Genomic DNA, 16,855 nt, shown 5'->3' with positions numbered 1-16,855 from the left:
ATTAACTTCACACACACTGTATCAGCAAACAAACACAACATGGACACGTTTCTGATTCGTAAAAGTCAGAAAGAGAAGCCTGTGGACTTAAACATAAACGTGATGGCCTCCAGCAACAACGAGCCACCATGTCCAAGCATAGCACTGTCTCCAAGCAGTGTCTGGAGGCATCTTATGTAGTTGCTCATATAATTGCTAAGCTTGGCAAACCCCATACAATTGCCGAAACACTGATTTTGCCGGCCACGCAAGACGTGTAGAATAATGATAGGTATTGTGCTGAGTTTAGCTCCTATGTCAAATGACACTGTATCACGCCGAATATCAGAAATCAGTTTGGGTCCTATTTCAAAGAGGACTACAGTTCATTCGCCTGAGTTCGGGATCCATTTCTCTGCTCAGCAGATGAGCTGTCACTAGACATGAAAGAGCAGCTGAAGAGTGACAGTAGACTTAAGCATCTCCCCTCTTTCGTCATTCTGGGTAGCAATGATCAGCTATGCGACATAGCCTTAAAAATGCTCCTCCTTTTCGCGTCGACATATTTGTGCGAGGCAGGCTTTTCAAGACTGCGCTCAAAACTAAATACCGCAACCGCGCACAGACGAGGATGACCTGAGGATATGTTTGTCAAACATTGCCCCAAGATTTAAGGACCTTTGCAGTGCAAAGCGGGCTCATGTCTCACATTGACAGACCTGTAGGATTTTTTTTGTAAAGATCACAAGAGGCCCATAATAATAACAGTATCCTAATGATAGCAATAATAATACTTATTATTATTATGATAATAACAATAATACAATAATAATAATTGGTCGATAATCATTAATTATAATAATAATAACATAATGATGGTGATAATAATGAATAGCCTACTAATAGGCCTACTATTACTGATAATAATAATAACAATAATAATAATAATAATAATAAATCCCAATTTATAGCACCTTTTTACTACCTATAAGTATAACATTTATTCTCAAAATAGCCAGTGTGAATGATAACAATCATGGGTACCATTGTCTAAACATCCCTTAATAAACAGCAATTTAATGCAATCCTTACCAAAATGGACAATTCAACGTCTCACCTGAACGATTCATCACCACCCTGCTCTGCATCTGTAGCTTCAGGCTGCTGTTTTTCCTGCCCAGTAATTCATCAATTTAGTACAGACACTAAGCATGCTTAGTTGACTGCTGACATGGGTCGAGATTACAGGGAACAGAGAATCACTAACAATCGTATTACTATCCAAGGGATCATATAGGCCTACTTATTACCAGTTAATATCACTTTTGAGTTGCTAGCCTGCTGGTACGAGGCTAAACTAGCATTGTCCCATCATGTGGGCAGAGATGGGCAAAAATACATCAAAATGTATTTTGATACAACATACAAAATACCCCTTAAATAAATGTATTAAAATAAAATACAAAATACTGGTGCCAGAAAATGTAACAAAATACAATACATGTATTTTGTATTTAAAATATAGGAAATACTTTGTTTCTGACTCTGCCACTTCAGCCAATTAAATGACAGCATCTTGTCTGGCAAGCTCGAGGGCGCATTGGAAAACTTGGAAATGTATTTTTCATTCTTCTGGGCGACGAACATAGTATAGATAATAAAACGAATGAGTTTGCAAATACATTGTGCAAAATAATTTTTTTCTAAAATTAACAAAATATTGGTGGGGACGATTGTGTCTTTCCCAAACTTTGGTCGTGACTAGTCCCTATGGATCCTATGCAAACCTAAGCCCTTGAAAACAAACCATTATAAATTACATCTAATGTTATAAATATGCTAATGTTAGCCAATTAAGGCTAAGGTTAGAAAAGTGTCAGGTTTATTTAGACTTTTTTTTAAGATGTAGTGCATGGGGTTCACGTACACAGAAAGGGGGCAAGACGGTTTTCAGTTCCCCCAATGCAGTTTCACGGCTCCCCCAGATCATCACCAGATAATCAATAGCCTATCAGAATGCCCCTTGACCTGTCCCTCGTCGTCCCGTTACCGCTAAATAAGCCGGACAGAAAACCGTCAGAGTTGTTAGAAAGAAGCTGGAGCAGAGAAACAGACAATTCGCAGACCAGAACTTAAACAGAGTGAGTACTGTTATTATTTGTGTGAATTAGCGAGTCTGTTTAGTGTCAATAGTAACTAGTATCTGCTATTCCATCGAATGTTGTAATTATCCAGATCTGTCTGCTATCTAACCCATTCCATGTATCCACTGTATCATCATACTTCGTTAGTCATTCCGTTATATCAAAATAGTTACCGTCAGTAATCTGTTTTAATATACTTATCACTTAATCAGTGGCGATTTTAGCCCTACATTTCTGGCGGGGTAATTTTGTATGACGTCATGTAATCGTCACAAAACTAGAGCTAGCTGATTATTATATTATTAAAGCAATTTGCCTATATTATTAGATAGACACATAGTTCAAATAACTTGCATGCTTTATCAAGCTTTTGGCACACGCATACAACATGAAACGAACGGCACAATTGAAACAGCAACAAATCATGCTGCTAAATGAACGAAACTTACTTAAAATGTAGTCTTATAAACAAAAATTATTTCAGGCTGCAACTTGCAACACGGAGGCTGGTCAAGGGTTGCTAGGCAGAATTCAAGGGGCACATCTAAAACTGCCCCATCCCCCAATGTAAACTTTGGCCTGTGTCGCTCATGCTCACATCTTGTTTCCATAGCAACAGTCTTATGTTTGCAGCGCTGCCCAGAGGGGGAGGCACAGAGAAGAGCAGGCAGCATTTCACAGAGCAAGCACAAACACAGAAACACACACAAATCAAATTACTCCAAAACAGCACTATAATGCTTGTGAGTCTAGTTTATTCACACACACACATTCACAATGTAATCACTACTTTGCATATTAAATAAAATAAGATATATTTTGCCACAAAGCACAGATGTATTGAGCTTTCTGCACCACAGCGCCATCTGGATCTGGTGGGGCAGTGCCCCATGTGCCCCTAATGTAGAAACTAGGGGTGGGAATCTCTTGGCACCTCACGATTCGATTCCGAATCAGAGGTCAACGATTCAATTCTAAACCGTTATCGATTCTAAACCGATTATCGATTATCAATTCTAAACCGATAAAACTATTATCGATGCATCTCGATTTTTAAAACATTTGAGTTTGCTACTCAGAGTCTGAACTCTGAGTTTGCTACTCAGAGGTTGCTAATCACTTCCTACTTTGTGTTTGATAATTAAAGAAAATCAACAGATGAATTACCTTCTCTATTTCTTTATTAGAGAAAAGGCTTTTCCTTGTCACAATTATGACTTTCTATGAACAATGCAATAATCGATGCAGCTTGCATTTCAACACAATATGGATGTAAAAAAAAAATAAAACATTAATTTTTCTTTTCTTTTGTAAGACTTCAAACACAAAATCCTCCTGTTGTGGGTAATACGCAGCATATCCCTGGGACAGAAAAAACCTGCTGCAGTTGCTAAGCCGCGAAAATCAACAGATGAATTACCTTCTCTAATTTTCTATAAGAGAAAAAAAATCTTTGTCACAAATATGACTTTCTATCAACAATGCAATAACCAATGCAGCTTGCATTTCAACACAATATGGAAGTAGTCTATGTAAAAAAATATTAAACTGATTAATTTTTGCATCATGGAATAGTTAGAACACTTATTCAAATAACCGAGTACATTGGCTCACTATGTGGCCCACTGCTTAACCATACAATCACATCGCTTTTCTATGGCAACATGATCACAGGAATTAGCATGAAGCAGACACGGTAGCTACTTAGCTAACTGACAAGAGTAGCGAGACGTAGCGAAATCCATATAGCCAAGGCTAGTGAGCTAAGTAGCGAAGTTAGCAAATATGCTCTGGGTTAGCAAACTATCTAGCCAGCCGAGAACTACTTGCAAGCGGTATGGGATTAGACAAAATTTAAGTGGCAGCTAGGTCCTTTTCCGAAGTATTTTATTCGACTTCCACAGACCTTACAAATGGTGTACGTTTTGTCCATCTTGCCCTCAATCTCATAAAAATAAAACCCCAAAAGAAGCCGGTGCAGGTCGTATAACTCTAGTGCTCTCCATTGCAGCCATTTAAGCCCAATTTATACTTATGTCGCCGACACTTTTGAAATGGTCGCCGACAGAAATTACGTCATGGTCGACACTTTTAACCGTCGCTTGGAAGTGTCGGCTACATGGAGAAATTTCTGGGTTTTATACCTGCTAGGGTGCTCATATCTACTAGGGTACGTCATAGACGCCATTTTGTCTGTCGCGGTTTGACGTATCGACTCCTCATTCGTTAACCTCTGCTCGCGGAGTTCAAGGGCATAGCTGTTGAATATATGCCTAAATGTAAAATGCCTAATATAAAAAGGACCTGATCGCGTTAATGCTGATGGTCAACTATAGTGGTAAACCGTAGTAATAATACCCGAAGCACCGTTGTGGTCAAGTAAGGTCCACGTTTGTGTAGCGGCAAATAACAGTCACACTGTGATTGAAGGTTTTTTTTTAAAATCGTTTTGTTTGCCATGGATTGGTTAGTTAGTTTAGCTAACGGAAGCTACACAAGCCTAACAGCTAGCGAAACCGTTAGCTTACGCTAGCCAACTCCACACACACACACACACACACACACACAGGCATTTGACGATCGTATCCAAGCTGTTATTGAATAAACTTCAACCACTACTTAACACGTACGACCTCCTGTAAAGGTAAGTACTATATTATGCCATTGTATTACTTTGCAGTTGACTTAGTCCTGTTGTTACATAAGCGAGGTGTATTGGGGCTAGCCTACTGTCATTCATTTATGGATGAGCAAGCACCAGTGTGTCAGTGAGAGCTGTTTTTGTGTACCAATAATGACAACGTTGGTAATCGGCTGTGTTTTCTGTTTGTGAAAGTCAGTAAAAACGTCTTTTTAAAATTTGTATCGTCTTCTAGTTTTGTAAGACTAGTTTGCCAGATAACCTGCTAGCTAGCTACCTTGTCTGAGGTAATATAAGTCTGAGGAGTTAGTCGATAGCGAGCTATTGAGTGAACCAGCCTCATCACTCTCTAAATAGAAAAGACATAGCTAGATCATTGACATTGTACCCTTTGCAAAACCGCGACAACTTCGTTGCAGATGAGACTCATGGGCTTTCCATTAGTCAAACCGGGTAAGATAAAGGCAAAGTTGTCTCCATTTATCTTTATAAGCTCCGTTGTCAACTTTCCTCTTCAGCCCTTTTGACAAAGACATCGTATGCTTATTTCTCTCTGCACGCTATTTTCCTCAAATAATAAACAATATAACATTGTAAGGAGGCGCATCAACCAACTATTTCGAAATAAAAGTAGCCTAAGATAGACGCTAAGTAGTAGCCTAGGTCTAATTAGGAGGCTCAATGTTGAGAAAACTCTATCATTGCTATTCACAATAGGCGAGACTATATTGACAGAGGGGCATACGAGAGAGTTCGTTAAAATAATTAAATTATTCAAACAGACAACCAATGGGCTCATTCACATGGTTTATTATCATTAGTTATTTGTAGTAGACCTATCCATTCTCCATGTAGGCCTAGTTGTTGCGAGTGCAGGTAAGGGGCACCTATCGCAGTGTCTAAATAGGCAGTCATTTGTTCTACAAAACATCTAAATATGTGTAAGTCATGACATGCAAATGGTTTAAACCAGCTTTATGTGTCTACCATATGCTTCATCAGTTTCAGTGACAATGTGTTTTTGGTAGGTACAGATTGGCATTTTTTTTATGTTTGTTAAATTAATTATTGTGTGTTTGTTTTTCCCCTCAGGTTTACCTACAGAGAGGCACACCTAGGAACCAAAGCAACATCCATGGACCCACACCTGGCATACTAAGCACCTGAAGAGCCAACACAAAGCCGATCAGGACATGCCCCCCACTTTACTCCGCTCTTCCCCCTCACTATGGCTCCCTTGAAGTATCCCTTAGAACAGGCATGCAATTGTTAACACATTTAATACCCATTTGTTTACATATTTACTACAAACATGTTCCTACCTAAACTGACATGTAAAAGAAGGGATCCTTGGAACTGGGGTACTCTTCTTTTTTCTGGACCACTGGTCAGGAACTACCATGCTTACTGTTTCAGCAATAGTGAGGTTATGGCTGCAATATCAGTGGTACACTGCTCTACGGTGTCCTACGACATCGCCCACACGGAGGAGTGTAAATGGAAGAGACTATGCTGCTGAGGTAAATGTCCCTGTGATCCTGATTTTCATTACAATATTATGTCTGGTCCACTGTTTTAATATTGTCGCTCGGCCAACCTGTGCTTTTATGGATCCTGGGGTTAGGGCTGGCCCTGATAGTGTTGTTGCCCTAGCCAAGACTTTACATTGCCCCCCCCCCCCCCCAAACTATGACACACTATGCTCTACCTCCAAATGATGATACTGATCTCACTTCTATTGAATACTAAGATACTAATTTATATTAATTGATGTTTGCATGCTCGTCCATGAAACATGACCTGTTGTATTTCATTTGATAGCTATTTCAATGTTCAGAAAGGGTGTGGGGTGGTAGTAGAGTAGTTCAGTAAGAGGATGACGGTAGTGCCAAGTATCCCTTCCTTTTCACATTTGAATTTCAGGAGGACATAAAAATGTTTTTAGACGATTGTGTGTTTGCACAAGGCCTCACAGCTGCGAGCAGATTTTTGTAAATCAACCCATGGTAAGGAGGAGTGCAGTGAAGCAAGGGATCCCCAGTAATTGTTGGTTCATGACCTCAGCATACAGAGACCCTCCACCTGAAGACCTAATTTCCTGCAATCACCCGACACTAAATGTCTTACATTGAAATAAAAGATAAAACAACTCTGTACACTGTCATAGTTCTGCAATGTTTATATGTGTAATTTTTTTCAAATGTAATGTAAGCCAAGTTGCATTGAAACAGAGGTGGTGACATGGTTCTGTGCAAAAGTTTTAGGCAGGTGTGAAAAAATGCTGTAAATCATCAAGTCTGTCTAGGATTACATGAAGAGACAGAAGGATTTGAGGAAGCCTACATCCAAGAAGATCTGTGGTTAGTTCTCCAAGATGTTTGGAACAACGTACCAGCTAAGTTCCTTCAAAAACTGTGTGCTAGTGTACCTGGAAGAATCACACCAAATATTGATTTGATATAGATTTCTCTTCTGTTCATTCACTGCATTTTATTAATTGATGAAAAAATTAACTGTTAACACTTCCATTTTGAAAGCATTCTTAGTTTACAGCATTTGTTTCACACCTGCCTGAAACTTTTGCACAGTACTGTATATCAGAGACAGTTTAATTATCAAAGAAATTGAATTGATATTGGAGAAAGTATTGATGGCATACGTGTTGTAAATAAACCAAGTGTTTCGACATTCAGAGCTAATTGTTGGCCAAGCCTCATATTCAGACTCACGTAAAAACGCGTTAGTTACATTTTCTTAATCTACCCACCGATGTATTTATCGACTGAATTATACCGCTGTAGTGAAAATCAGGTTTGGTAAAAGGTAAATCTCGTAGCTACAGCCGCTAGCTAGCATCAGGTAAGTCTCGTAGCTACAGTCGCTAGCTAACTAGCATCAGGTGAATAAGCTAAACTTTATTTTTGTATTGCAACGGATGATTAGTTTGTGTCGTTGATTACAGAAAAAACGAGTGTTTCGTGACGGGAATCACCACTTTTCTGAATAGCTGGATCACTTAGATATTAGCATGCTAAGTAGCTACTGTACAGTTCGCGATTGGTACTGTATTACTCGATACTGGTAATTAATTGTTTACGGGGTCCTACCGGCAAAATAATCGGGCAGCAAATAAATTCTGACCAATGAAGTAGCGGAATGTAATACTCCGTTGACAAATAAGCAGTCGAGACGTCACAATCGCGACAGACTCTATGACGTACCCTAGTAGATATGAGCACCCTAGCAGGTATAAAACCCACATCGGCTACATGGAGAAATTTCTACTGGCGCTGATGTCGTCACAGTTGCCTAACGTATTTACAACGGGCTATTATGACGGGCCCTTGTCAGTGGCATAAGATAGATATGATGGGTCACGTGCAAGCTAGTTAGCATACTAGTCATGAGGCATGAGGCGCACACACACACCATTGGCGAATATATACTGTATATCAACAATGTGTTGGATTTTACGGTCGAATTAGTTACTTCGGCTATTGTATTGGGAAAGTAGACAGGTCAACGAGAAAGCGATCAGAAACATGGATAGTGCTTTGACTCGCGGTAACGTAAACAGACGGTCAAAGTGCTAAAACATTCTTAAAACACTGATGAAAGGCATTATTTGGTACAGCAGCACACACATCAGCTTTACTCACATCTGAAAAACACATATAATATCTTTACAAAATTAAACCCTCTGTTCCGAAATGCCTTTGTTCCAACCAGTGGTGCCGGATTCATGTTTGTGGTGGGGTGGCACAAAGTGCGTGTGCAAGGTGAAGAATGCAAGAGGCCCGCTAACTGGCGTGTTTGCTGCAGTCGGTGGGAGGAATTTTCATGTTTTACACATATTCCTCAACAGGGATGCTGGAAGTGCAGGCTCCGGCATAATTTAGAAATATTTTAAGTAACACAAAACACACACAGAATTTAGTTTGCGCAGCGGAGCGGAGACGCTCACCGGACCTTTATTCATATAACTTTTCCTAGGCAATATTTGTTAACTTAGCCTACTCTGGTTTTGAATATAGGATAGGCCTACCACTCGTGCGAAGGAAATCACCGGCAGATTGTCGCAGGACATTACGCAGATCTTGTTCAGCACTGACAAAGCATGCATGCGCAATGCACATCATAGGTCTGATTTATTCAATGCAATGCCATTTTGGATAGTGTTGTCTGTGTCCTGCTGGTAACAAGAGGTAGGCTAATCAGCAAATGTTGCATTTGTTTCACCAACTTTATTAGGAGACGGGCAAAACACCTGTCTCTGCGCTTAAGCTGTAGCCTGGATGCCAGACGAATTTAGCCACGCCCACAAATTATTTGGTCGGGAAGTTCGGTCTGGTGTCGCTCCGTTGGGGAGAAATTATCTCCTCACAAAAATCTGTGAGGAGATATAGACCAATCAAATTGTCAGGGCGGGCTTTATACGATGATGGACAGATGATCAACCCTAACGTAATCAACCACGTCACCAAAGAGCTTTTGGGGTGAATTCGTTTTCAACAAACATGGCTGCCGTTGGAGAGCTGAAATGTGGAAATTCGAGTCTGTTTTAGAAGACATTGACAGCACATTCATTTTGAAAGAGGAACAGAGAAACGCGATCAAGGCATTTGTCGATCGAAAAGATGTTTTTGCCGTCCTTCCTACGGGATCCGGTAAAAGTTTAATGTATCAGCTGGCCCCATGGTCTACGTTATGGTCATACTACGTTGCTCTGATTGGTTGTAGGCCTATCCAATTGAGCGAAGAGGCCTTTTTTTTCCTAGTTCGGTTGAAACACGCCCCATAATCACAGCCCAACGGAGCGGTCTCAGACTCATATTCTGACTAGAATTATGAGTATGACATCGTCAGGCTACTTAAGCTGCGTCCTCCACATGAGAAAGTAGGGTCAAGGGTTACAATCAAGGGTTCCGCACGCTGCCGGAATACTGGGCAGCAGTTCAGTTCTTGGTCCACAACTTTGTTTGACGTAGGCCTATTATTATTATTATTATTAACAACCTAGGCTATTTAGAATGATTTAGAAGTGTTTTGCTCTGAAAGTTGGCTATCATAAAACGTTTTTTTTTTTAATCATCGCGATGCAAATGCCACGTGTGTAATAATATTCTGAATTAAAGTTCATGGTTGTGAAATTGGTTGTGCATTTATAGGTTTATAATTGTGTAATCAATTAATTGGGATGTGCATGTGGGCTATAGTGATTCATGTTGCTGTGCTCACAATTTCGGAACAGCGGGCTGTGTATGTTAGATAAGCATATACTGTTATTATAGATTGCTATATGCTAATGATTTGCTAGATAGACTGCACGCACCGTTGATTTTCAAAAAGTCAACAATGTAACGGCAGAAAAATGCCGTTGGCACCACTCCATTTGTCACAGTTTGCGACTGTTCGCCTGAAGTATAAACACAAAAGCTTGAGCGACACTTTTTTTTTTTGTCGGCGACCATTTCAAAAGTGTCGGCAACATAAGTATAAACCAAGCTTTAGGTGCCGCTTAAACTTTGTATGTAAACAGCTCGAGCACATGTGTGTTTAGTGCGCATGCGTGTATAGCAGAGCATCAGCAGGCCAGAGAGGGGAGTTTTCTGTTGCGTTCTGCAGCGGGCGAACAGAATGTTGCAGCAGGCGAACTAATTTCATTTTTAAAATTCCGACTATGAACTTTTCTGAATCGAGACAGAATCGTTCTAAAGAGAATCGAGAGAAATCGAAAAATGTACCCCTAGTAGAAACGCCACTGCACTTAATAATCAAAGACCAATCCCTCCATTGGTGACCACGTTTTGAAACTGACTGTAGAAAAACGTGAGAGACGCTCCAAAACTATTTTGTTTGTTTTGTTTTTTCTTTCACTGAAGCACTGACTTTTCTTACTCTAAAACACTGAAATATCCCTTTGGAGATCAGTAAACTACTTGAACAGTAAAGTATCTATCTATCTATCTATCTATCTATCTATCTATCTATCCAAACACAGTTCAACAAGCGCAATGTCTTCAGAAAAGGACCGCCTTGATGCCCTGCTTGAGGAGAGCACATCTTTTCTGGAGGAATTTAACCCACCACAGGTAATGTGCCTTACATAGAGACTGTCTTCAACAGACACTACTGTGAAGTACTCCATCAGATTTAGATCTGTGCTTCTTTATCATGTGATATGGTTGATTTCCAGCCTAAGAAAAAAAGGGAAAAAAAGCACCACCAAGAACCAAAAGTTAGCTGGAGCAGAGAATCAGCCAATTTGCAGACCGGAACCTTAAGGGGGTAAGTGTTCTTTAATTATTTGTGTGAATTAGCGAGTCTGTTTAGTGCCAATAGTAACTAATATCTGCTATTCCATGGAATGTTGTAATTATCCACATCTGTCTGCTATCTAACCCATTCCATGTATCCACTGTATTAGCATACTTCGTTAGTCCTTCCGTTATATCAAAATAGTTACCATCAGTAATCTCTTTTAATATTCTTATCACTTAATAATCAAAGACCAATCTCTCCATTGATGACCATGTTCTGCAACTGACTGTAGACAACGTGAGAAAGACGCTCTCCACAATAAAAGCGTTATATATTTGTTTTGTTTTTTAGTTTTACTTATTTTTTACTTCACCTTTCACGGGAATTCCTGCTGCAACACTGACATTTCCCTTTGGAGATCAGTAAACTACTTGAACAGTAAAGTATCTATCTATCTATCCAAACACAGTTCAATAAGGGTAGTGTCTTCAGAAAAGGACCGCCTTGATGCCCTGCTTGAGGAGAGCACATCTTTTCTAGAGGAATTTAACCCACCACAGGTAATGTGCCTTACATAGAGACTGTCTACAACAGTTACACTACTGTGAAGTACTCTATCAGATTTAGATCTGAGCTTCTTTATCATGTGATATGGTTGATTTCCAGCCTAAGAAAAAAAGGGGAAAAAAGCACCACCAAGAACCAAAAGTTAGCTGGAGCAGAGAATCAGCCAATTTGCAGACCGGAACCTTAAGGGGGTAAGTGTTCTTTAATTATTTGTGTGAATTAGCGAGTCTGTTTAGTGTCAATAGTAACTAATATCTGCTATTCCATGGAATGTTGTAATTATCCACATCTGTCTGCTATCTAACCCATTCCATGTATCCACTGTATTAGCATACTTCGTTAGTCCTTCCGTTATATCAAAATAGTTACCATCAGTAATCTCTTTTAATATTCTTATCACTTAATAATCAAAGACCAATCTCTCCATTGATGACCATGTTCTGCAACTGACTGTAGACAACGTGAGAAAGACGCTCTCCACAATAAAAGCGTTATATATTTGTTTTGTTTTTTAGTTTTACTTATTTTTTACTTCACCTTTCACGGGAATTCCTGCTGCAACACTGAAATTTCCCTTTGGAGATCAGTAAACTACTTGAACAGTAAAGTATCTATCTATCTATCCAAACACAGTTCAATAAGGGTAGTGTCTTCAGAAAAGGACCGCCTTGATGCCCTGCTTGAGGAGAGCACATATTTTCTAGAGGAATTTAACCCACCACAGGTAATGTGCCTTACATAGAGACTGTCTACAACAGATACACTACTGTGAAGTACTCTATCAGATTTAGATCTGAGCTTCTTTATCATGTGATATGGTTGATTTCCAGCCTAAGAAAAAAAGGGAAAAAAAGCACCACCAAGAACCAAAAGTTAGCTGGAGCAGAGAATCAGCCAATTCGCAGACCGGAACCTTAAGGGGGTAAGTGTTCTTTAATTATTTGTGTGAATTAGCGAGTCTGTTTAGTGTCAATAGTAACTAGTATCTGCTATTCCATGGAATGTTGTAATTATCCACATCTGTCTGCTATCTAACCCATTCCATGTATCCACTGTATTAGCATACTTCGTTAGTCCTTCCGTTATATCAAAATAGTTACCATCAGTAATCTCTTTTAATATTCTTATCACTTAATAATCAAAGATCAATCTCTCCATTGATGACCACGTTCGGCAACTGACTGTAGGCAACGTGAGAAAGTCGTCTCCACAATAAAATCGATTTTTTTAGTTTTACTTATTTTTTACTTCACCTTTTACGGGAATTCCTATTGCAACACTGAAATTTCCCTTTGGAGATCAGTAAACTACTTTATCAGTAAAGTATCTATCTATCTATCCAAACACAGTTCAACAAGCGCAATGTCTTCAGAAAAGGGGTACCTTCATGATGTCCTTGAGGAGAGCACAGCTTTTCTGGAGGAATTTAACCCACCACAGGTAATGTGCCTTACATAGAGACTGTCTACAACAGTTACACTACTGTGAAGTACTCTATCAGATTTAGATCTGAGCTTCTTTATCATGTGATATGGTTGATTTCCAGCCTAAGAAAAAAAGGGAAAAAAAGCACCACCAAGAACCAAAAGTTAGCTGGAGCAGAGAATCAGCCAATTTGCAGACCGGAACCTTAAGGGGGTAAGTGTTCTTTAATTATTTGTGTGAATTAGCGAGTCTGTTTAGTGTCAATAGTAACTAATATCTGCTATTCCATGGAATGTTGTAATTATCCACATCTGTCTGCTATCTAACCCATTCCATGTATCCACTGTATTAGCATACTTCGTTAGTCCTTCCGTTATATCAAAATAGTTACCATCAGTAATCTCTTTTAATATTCTTATCACTTAATAATCAAAGATCAATCTCTCCATTGATGACCACGTTCGGCAACTGACTGTAGGCAACGTGAGAAAGTCGTCTCCACAATAAAAGCGATTTTTTTAGTTTTACTTATTTTTTACTTCACCTTTTACGGGAATTCCTATTGCAACACTGAAATTTCCCTTTGGAGATCAGTAAACTACGTTTATCAGTAAAGTATCTATCTATCTATCCAAACACAGTTCAACAAGCGCAATGTCTTCAGAAAAGGGGTACCTTCATGATGTCCTTGAGGAGAGCACAGCTTTTCTGGAGGAATTTAACCCACCACAGGTAATGTGCCTTACATAGAGACTGTCTACAACAGTTACACTACTGTGAAGTACTCTATCAGATTTAGATCTGAGCTTCTTTATCATGTGATATGGTTGATTTCCAGCCCAAGAAAAAAAGGGAAAAAAAGCACCACCAAGAACTAAAATTTACCTGGAGACAGAGAGACATTAGGGGTAGAATCATACCCCAGACCACCAGGCCATCTACCAGTAAAGGTACAATAATCTTGTTGTGACATAATGAAAACCTATTAGGCTACAAATTTACATTGACTCCACATTCAAATGACACTATTATCTTAATGCTATACAGTATAACATGTCTCAAACTGCAGTTGGTTTTATTCAGATTCAGGGATTAAGGAAACTCGGGAGAGAGAGGCTGTGGATCCATCATGTATGCCGGAAATAGATCTTGGTGAGTGAGTATGTATGTAGGTTGTACGGTGTAATATGGTCACATGAAAATTCCAATACTAAGCCATAGCCAAGGTTTGGGAGAATATAGTGTTGAGGGTTAGGATCGCTTTTTTTCAATATATAGCAGTGTCATGTAATGATTCTATCATATAGAGAATAGGATTGATTAAATGTACACAAGAAGTGTGTATGCCACAAGTTAATTGTATGTCTTTTATTAAATAGTTACAGAACTGGAAGATTTGCGACAGCTTCTTCAGGAGCCTGTGTGTGAGCCTATTCAATCCGACGGCTGATTGAGATCAGGCTGCAAAAGTGTTATATTTTGCTAATAGGGACACTACAGTGTTGGGGACACTACAAGGCCTCAATATTGTTCTTTCAGGTTAGGGTTCTAGTCACTATTACTCTTAGTAATAATGTAGTTCTCAAAGTTGACCATAGACTGTTTATTGTGTGTGCCAGAGTACGCTGCCATCTTGTAGAATGCCAAACTTTTCAGGGTATTACAACTGTGTAGCTGTAACTGAAAATGAAAACCTGCTGTGGTGTGCCATGAAACAGCCTGAACATATTTATATTATGTTTTCTGGCAAAATACACTTATTCATTCAAACATATTTTATTAAAATAGTTTGTCAATCCCCATTTACCCTGTGTGAGGGAGATCAGAGTAAATAAAATGTAGGCTTCGTTGTGTAGCAGTAAAAGAGAAAGCAAAAGGAGAAACTAGGTTACATTTTGTTGACCTTTACCCCTCAAGACAATGTCTGCCAGTTTTATCTTTTTTTATCTGTCTGAAAATAAGTGCTACACCCATTAATTGTAGAGGTCTCACTCATTTTGCTTTCATTCTCTGCGCGCCTGTGTGGTCTGTAAGGACTGTGATTTAACTTCAGTGAAACTGACGAGCAATTCTTTGGGTAACATTTGGTGAGTGTTTCTAATTTAAGTGTAGATGTCAGTGTAGATGGGGAAGCTATATTTATAAATACATGATTAATTAAAATTAGTTTTTGTGTGTAGAACAGATCTGTGAAACAACGCATAAAACATGTTTAAGATGATGAGTGCTTAACTAATTTTAATAATTGAATGTCTTTGCTAGCCTTTAGAAATAGTAACGCCAAATAAAGCTCCTAATTCAATACAGCTTGGTCACAGTAAAGTTGATTCTTTGATCAGCTCAAAGACCTCTCAAAATACAGGTGAGTAACAGGAACCTTTTTGTCCCAAATCTCTTTTCACAGCTCTGAGAGGGGCTTTGGTAGAAGCTGGTGGAGGACAGACAGCAGCGAGAGACAGACAGAGAGAGGGAGGGGAAGGAAAGATCGTCATGTCCCTGTGGGGTGCTTTGGGAGATGTTGTGTCCAGCGTGACTGAGGGAGTGACAGACATCGTGAATGCAGCGATCGGAGCAGAAGAAAGTGCAGAGGAGGGAGAAAAAAATACTTTTGCAGCCATCGCCACAGTCATGGCAGGAACAACTGAAGTGGGCAAGGCGATGGTAAACGTGTCAGTGGGGCTCACTAAAGGGTTGGTAAACAGCGTACCGAGAGCCATTAGTGAAGCGACTTCTGCCGCTAACACCGGAGACGCAGTTGGAGCCGTGGCAAATATTTTGACAAGGTCAATGGCAGATGAACTCGTCTCAGGTGTGAACGAGGTATCAAAGAGCTCACAGATGGTTGTAAAGGGAGTTCGACATGGCATTGGATCCATAACTCAAAAATAAGAGAGCACTATGGAATGTAATAAACATGAAAGCGGTCACAAATGCCGTGAAACGCCAGTGTGTATCACATGAATCCATGAATCCTTCAACATCAAATACGAAATGGTTTAACATGCAATGTTGTGTCATAGTCCCTTTGAGGTGTATGGCAATGTATTGTTTTCTATGACATGTATTTGCATTAATCACAACAGTCATAACCACTGCCTTTATCAATGCTTGTGTTGCAAACTACTTTTGGCAGTGTACTTCTTTTCTGTTTCCCTTAATAAACAACACTATGCAAACATGAGGTTTCATTGCTCTCTTTTACTACCTCCTGAGAAGTTTAGGTTAAAGTGAACAATACATCTAAATCTTGTAGGATTTAGAGGAGGCCTTGATTTTAAAGACATAGAAAATTACTTGTGGACACAGTCAAAGTAGAAACCTGTTGTATACATATAAGAAGGATTGTATACATAAAGAAGGATTAACAGGTTTAGATACATTTTAATACATATTATTTAGCAGTTCTTCTAGGTTCACGTAGTGCCATTTAAAAAAAGGGAAAGATGAATGGGAGTAAACTACAGCTCTTAGTAACAATATCGATAACTAATTAACAGGACAGTTGATCCCTTACTGTCACTCTTATTGCTCACATTATCTCTACTATCTTAACTTTTAATCAGCCAACTATGTACCCTTCACGGTACTGCTCTAATAATGAAAGTAAAAGGAGAAAAGATGGTGTTTCATGGAGTCTTTCCACCCAGCTTTATCTGTCTTATCTTTTCTTTCCAAAGTTCAGTGGAACTCCCATTTACTGGAAATGACCTGTTTCTCTTTACTTATTTACTTTCCCCCTCTGCACATGCCATTGCAGGTACACAAGCAGACACACATGCCATTACATACACACCTGCCTCCCTTAATTCACATTCTGTCTTAATAAATAGGTTACCTA

At 39.3% G+C, this 16,855-nt stretch overlaps 1 protein-coding gene across 2 annotated transcripts; it reads left to right on the top strand.

The window, feature by feature from the left end:
• Positions 1 to 10,557: 10,557 nt before the first annotated feature.
• Positions 10,558 to 16,128, top strand: LOC116219977. 2 transcript variants are annotated; one of them, XM_042707443.1, is made up of 12 exons: positions 10,558 to 10,856; positions 10,961 to 11,052; positions 11,495 to 11,585; positions 11,692 to 11,783; positions 12,226 to 12,316; positions 12,423 to 12,514; positions 12,942 to 13,032; positions 13,139 to 13,230; positions 13,659 to 13,749; positions 13,856 to 13,967; positions 14,101 to 14,169; positions 15,422 to 16,128. In XM_042707443.1, exons 1-12 carry the CDS (start codon positions 10,779 to 10,781, stop codon positions 15,904 to 15,906), a joined length of 1,476 nt encoding a protein of 491 aa, XP_042563377.1. In that variant the 5' UTR covers positions 10,558 to 10,778; the 3' UTR covers positions 15,907 to 16,128. The 2 variants fall into 2 exon arrangements, with proteins under 2 accessions (XP_042563377.1, XP_031420425.2); XM_031564565.2 differs by lacking the exons at positions 12,226 to 12,316; positions 12,423 to 12,514.
• The last annotated feature ends 727 nt before the right edge of the window (positions 16,129 to 16,855 follow it).

This window comes from Clupea harengus, chromosome 3, assembly GCF_900700415.2.
Source record: "Clupea harengus chromosome 3, Ch_v2.0.2, whole genome shotgun sequence".
Taxonomy (NCBI): domain Eukaryota; kingdom Metazoa; phylum Chordata; class Actinopteri; order Clupeiformes; family Clupeidae; genus Clupea; species Clupea harengus.
This window is presented reverse-complemented; position numbering and strand designations above follow the sequence as displayed.

Coding starts and splice junctions, on each gene's coding strand:
- LOC116219977 (XM_042707443.1), top strand. CDS start 10,779: ATGTCTTCAGAAAAGGACCGCCTTGATGCCCTGCTTGAGGAGAGCACA. Junction 11,586..11,691: donor AGGAATTTAACCCACCACAG/GTAATGTGCCTT, acceptor GTTGATTTCCAG/CCTAAGAAAAAAAGGGGAAA. Junction 13,231..13,658: donor CAGACCGGAACCTTAAGGGG/GTAAGTGTTCTT, acceptor ATCCAAACACAG/TTCAACAAGCGCAATGTCTT.